Source organism: Bactrocera neohumeralis, unplaced genomic scaffold (assembly GCF_024586455.1).
Source record: "Bactrocera neohumeralis isolate Rockhampton unplaced genomic scaffold, APGP_CSIRO_Bneo_wtdbg2-racon-allhic-juicebox.fasta_v2 cluster09, whole genome shotgun sequence".
Classification (NCBI taxonomy): domain Eukaryota; kingdom Metazoa; phylum Arthropoda; class Insecta; order Diptera; family Tephritidae; genus Bactrocera; species Bactrocera neohumeralis.
This window is the reverse complement of record NW_026089622.1, coordinates 99105-103201: the sequence shown is the minus strand read 5'-3', so window position 1 is coordinate 103201 and position 4097 is coordinate 99105. Positions and strand designations below refer to the sequence as shown.

Genomic DNA, 4097 nt, shown 5'->3' with positions numbered 1-4097 from the left:
TTTACAGTTCTGTTAGAAATAAACAAGATAATTTAAAAATGGTTTATACCTGCAACGCAGCCTCGCTACCAGACAAAAACCCCTTGTTGTAATTAAAAATATTGTGCACGGACCATGCGAAGAGCATAACTTAAAAGCATCATGGGTGTAATTCATTGCAAAAACGGCTGAACAAGTGACCTGGCTTTCTTTGGGCTCTGTAATGAAGATGAGTTTGCAAAGACATACTTGGCCATTACCTTAGGATGTTACTACATTACGTACGCAGTCCAACCTCATTCGACTACTTAAAAACCGTTGACGGAGCTCTCAAAGAGACCGTTCAAGTAGTTTGCCGTGACAGAGGTTAGAAAACGATGAACATTGAAAAAATACTCTCAGAGAAGCATCAATTTTGCAGTGTCCAGTACAACTGAGAGAGTTATTTGTCGTCATACTTTTATTTTGTCAACCTTCGGAACCTTTAAAATTATAAGAAAGTTTCAAAGACGATTTATGTCAAGATATTATACATAGACTCCAACAGTAAAATCAAGATTACACCTTACCATATAGTGAGGACATTTATAATGAAGGCTTGACACAAATAGAAAATAAATTATTGCAACTAAATGATAAAAACCTAAGCGATTTTGGACTACCTTCTTCAGTTCGTACAGAAAATAATTTATAATTTATTTTGACCATGAAGTTAGTCCCAGATCAAATGCGTCCGGTAGCACTGTCAAGACATTTCTTGTAAATTTAATACTTGCTAAAATAAAACGGGGAATTGCTGCAACTCTTCTAAAAGATAGAAAAAATGTTCATTCAACTTTTAAACAACACTTAATGTTCTATCCGCAAAAATGGGCCTCTTGTTAAACTATTGCAAGACACATCATTGATTATGTGGGATGAATGCACAATAGGGTGGGTCGATTCCGGACTTTTTTCGATTCGCGATTTCTAATAGTGCTGAAAAGTTGCCTTAGTACTTCCTGATTCCAATTCAACTTTTTGTTTTGAGATTGCATCTTCAACCCCAACTCCGGCCTTGAAATTTCGGAAATTCGCCTAAAATCGTGAAATTGTCTACCTAGCACTTGAAATACGCATTTCATGGCAAAATGTATATAAACAAAAGTTAGTTAAAAGCGGCCACATTTCTTGACGTTGATTTCGCCGAGTGCTAAAATAGGAATTTAGACTTCAATTTTAAAATGGAAAATAGTGCCCCATCACCAACACCAAAAAGGAAAGCTACTTTACGCACAGATTGTCCTTCACCGGATGATCCTAAACGGTAAAGTACAATTTTAAACTGCAATTCTACTGGGAGCTGCACTTCCCTTGAACTTGTGTTAAAAACTTCGTCATGCTTTATTAAGTTTAAAATATAACAAAACTCCTCGGGACGGACCCTAACCATTTGATAGAACCTGTTATCATCGAATTTTCTGAGCACCGTTTGCTCGCATTCGCATGATTTTGGAATGCCAAGGTGAACACCTCTGCGATTATTTAGCACACAAAGCATGTATGAATTAAAATTTTCAATCGCTTCATCTTCCTCGTTGCCTGGAAAATAGTAAAGGTGTGTAATAAATATGTAAATAAATGCCGTAAAAAATGTAACCCATACTCGAATTCATATCCAGTAAATTAATCATATGATTTAGGCACAAAACTGCTACAATTTTGTCTTTTTCACTTGAGCGCGGCATTTTAGTTATTTAAATTTTAGCAAACAGCTGATTAGATACGACTTTAGGGGAATGTTTAGTTTAGTATCTCATTTTGAAGAGGTTTTGCGCAAAAGGGGAGGGGGCTGGGGGCTTGCTACGACCCTCATTTGAAAGGTAATGAATGGAGCTTTTGAATAATAGCACCCTTCCCCCCTAGGACCACGGGAGGCTCTAGGGCAGCCTCCTGAAAATTGTGTAAAATCGCAGTTTTTCCATTCCATTTTCACTAATTATTATAAAATGTATGTATTTTTACGCATAGAGTGACTCTATGTTTATTATTTTTATTATTTCAATGAATTAAAGTGGAAATCCACTTTATTTAAATAATAAAAACACTGAAAATTAAAAATTGTATATGTATCGGTAATACCAAGATAACCCAACCAACCATTTATACAAGACCCTGAAGAGTGGGCAATATATTACGTCCATATAACGAAAATTTTGAATAAAAAATCGCGCGATTTTCAATATAATATATTACATTGAAACAAGTGCCGCAGGCGAAAATTTGGAATAAAAAATCGCGCGATTTTTTGTTCAAAATTTTCATTATATTTTCAGTATAATATATTACATTGAAACAAGCGCCGCGATTTTTTATTCCAAATTTTCGTTATATGGACGTATTTTGTTAATACTTTCAACCTTCGATCCGAAACGAGTCCTATGTAAAGTAACCCAAATGTATATAAGACCTACCATTGGGATTCGTTGGGTTATTACTGTCTTCCTTTTGTGCTTATTTTCTTCGTCGTTTGACAGTTCATATTCAGTAATTTTGCTTACATTTCAAGGAACAGTATAACACGTAATTGAAAGCTGTTTTATTTATTAAATTGTACATAAAATTGCAACTTAAAATTCATAATCTATCATTAAGTCAATTAAATATATTTCAAAGAATGTGTGTGTGTTAAATTGGTTAAATTTTTTGCAAGCAGTGCAACAAAAACCTCAAAAGAAGAGAGCCATTATTTGAGCAAATGTGAAAATGTGCGTTTTTTGCTTACTTATATCTAAAAAACAAATTAACATTTAACAATAAATTTACATTTAAACCAAAGTTTAATTCATTGGCTATCCGTGCTATATAAATTTAAAAAAATCCGTGCACGCATTTAAGAGGAATAAGCAATGAAAATGAGATACTAAACTAAACCCAACCCCGACTTTATGTTATTTACAACTCACAGAGATGCTCACAAGTCTAATACTTTTTTAAGAGTTTCATATACGATTTACGATTGTATGACACCTATATGTATTTCAAAAAACCAACCGTGAGATGCAGCAAGATATAGGCAGTTAAAAGGGATGATTTTCATTTAAGCGGAGTACTACTTAACCGGGATCCACTGTACAAATTAATCAGAGGAATATTGAATATTTTCGTTGACAAATTTCTTGACTTGAAAATCGACAAATAAACTATGTTGTCAATTTTATTATAATATATTTGCGGGGTTTTCACTTTTTCCTTCTCATGCAAATATCAGAAATTGTTAAATTTAAGATTTTTAGCTTTTGCCATCGTCGCGAAAATACGCTTGTGGGCAAAGGCTTGTTCGGGGAGATGTGAAGGTGGTCGCTTTTATGAATGAAGCGAGTTTGCTTGTTGAAAGTGCGCTTGCGTTCATGAATGAAATTATTCTTGCTGTAAGATTTACTACATTTGGCTGCCATGCCTATTGACTTGTGACGCCGCTGATGCTATTTCAGACATTTGTTGTTTTTGTATAACACTATTTGTAATTTTTGCGGATGACATACCTACATGTGAACGCATATATGTAAGTATCTATGTTGTGTATTCATTATTTGTGTGGGAATGTCATACGTACATATTTACATGTGTACGCATATAAGTATATATGATGCTATTTCCAACGATTGTTGTTTTTGTAGAACAATATTTGTAATTTTTGCAGGTGACATACATATCTACATGTGAACACATACAAGTACGTATGTAGGTTTGTGTATGCGTTATTTGTGCCAATGTCATACGCTCATATTTATGTATGTACATATGAGCAGCGCGCACATGTTATTATTGATAAGCGATAATATGATTTGAATTCGCGAAATGAACATAAACGCATATGGTCATGATACATGTGAATAAAAGTTTTGAATAATAAAATATACGATTTATTTACATTTATCACTAATATAAATAAGAATATAATTTTTTTAATATATTATGATAGTTTGTTAAACACATAAGAATGAATATATCAAATACAAAAAATAATTTAAAAAATAGGCTTTATTTCCACATTAACTAAGAATATTGCTTTGAAAAAGTAATATAATTCAAATGTATTCAATTGCACATGTATTCATTAATACGCACAAAAATAA

At 33.0% G+C, this 4097-nt stretch overlaps 1 protein-coding gene across 1 annotated transcript; it reads right to left on the bottom strand.

The window, feature by feature from the left end:
• Window positions 1-1171: 1171 nt before the first annotated feature.
• Window positions 1172-1706, bottom strand: LOC126764374 (uncharacterized). The gene is made up of 2 exons (XM_050482074.1): window positions 1625-1706; window positions 1172-1560 (listed from the first exon to the last, which is right to left on the bottom strand). The coding sequence occupies exons 1-2, from the start codon at window positions 1704-1706 to the stop codon at window positions 1172-1174; spliced, it is 471 nt and encodes a 156-aa protein (XP_050338031.1).
• Between the last annotated feature and the right edge of the window lie 2391 nt (window positions 1707-4097).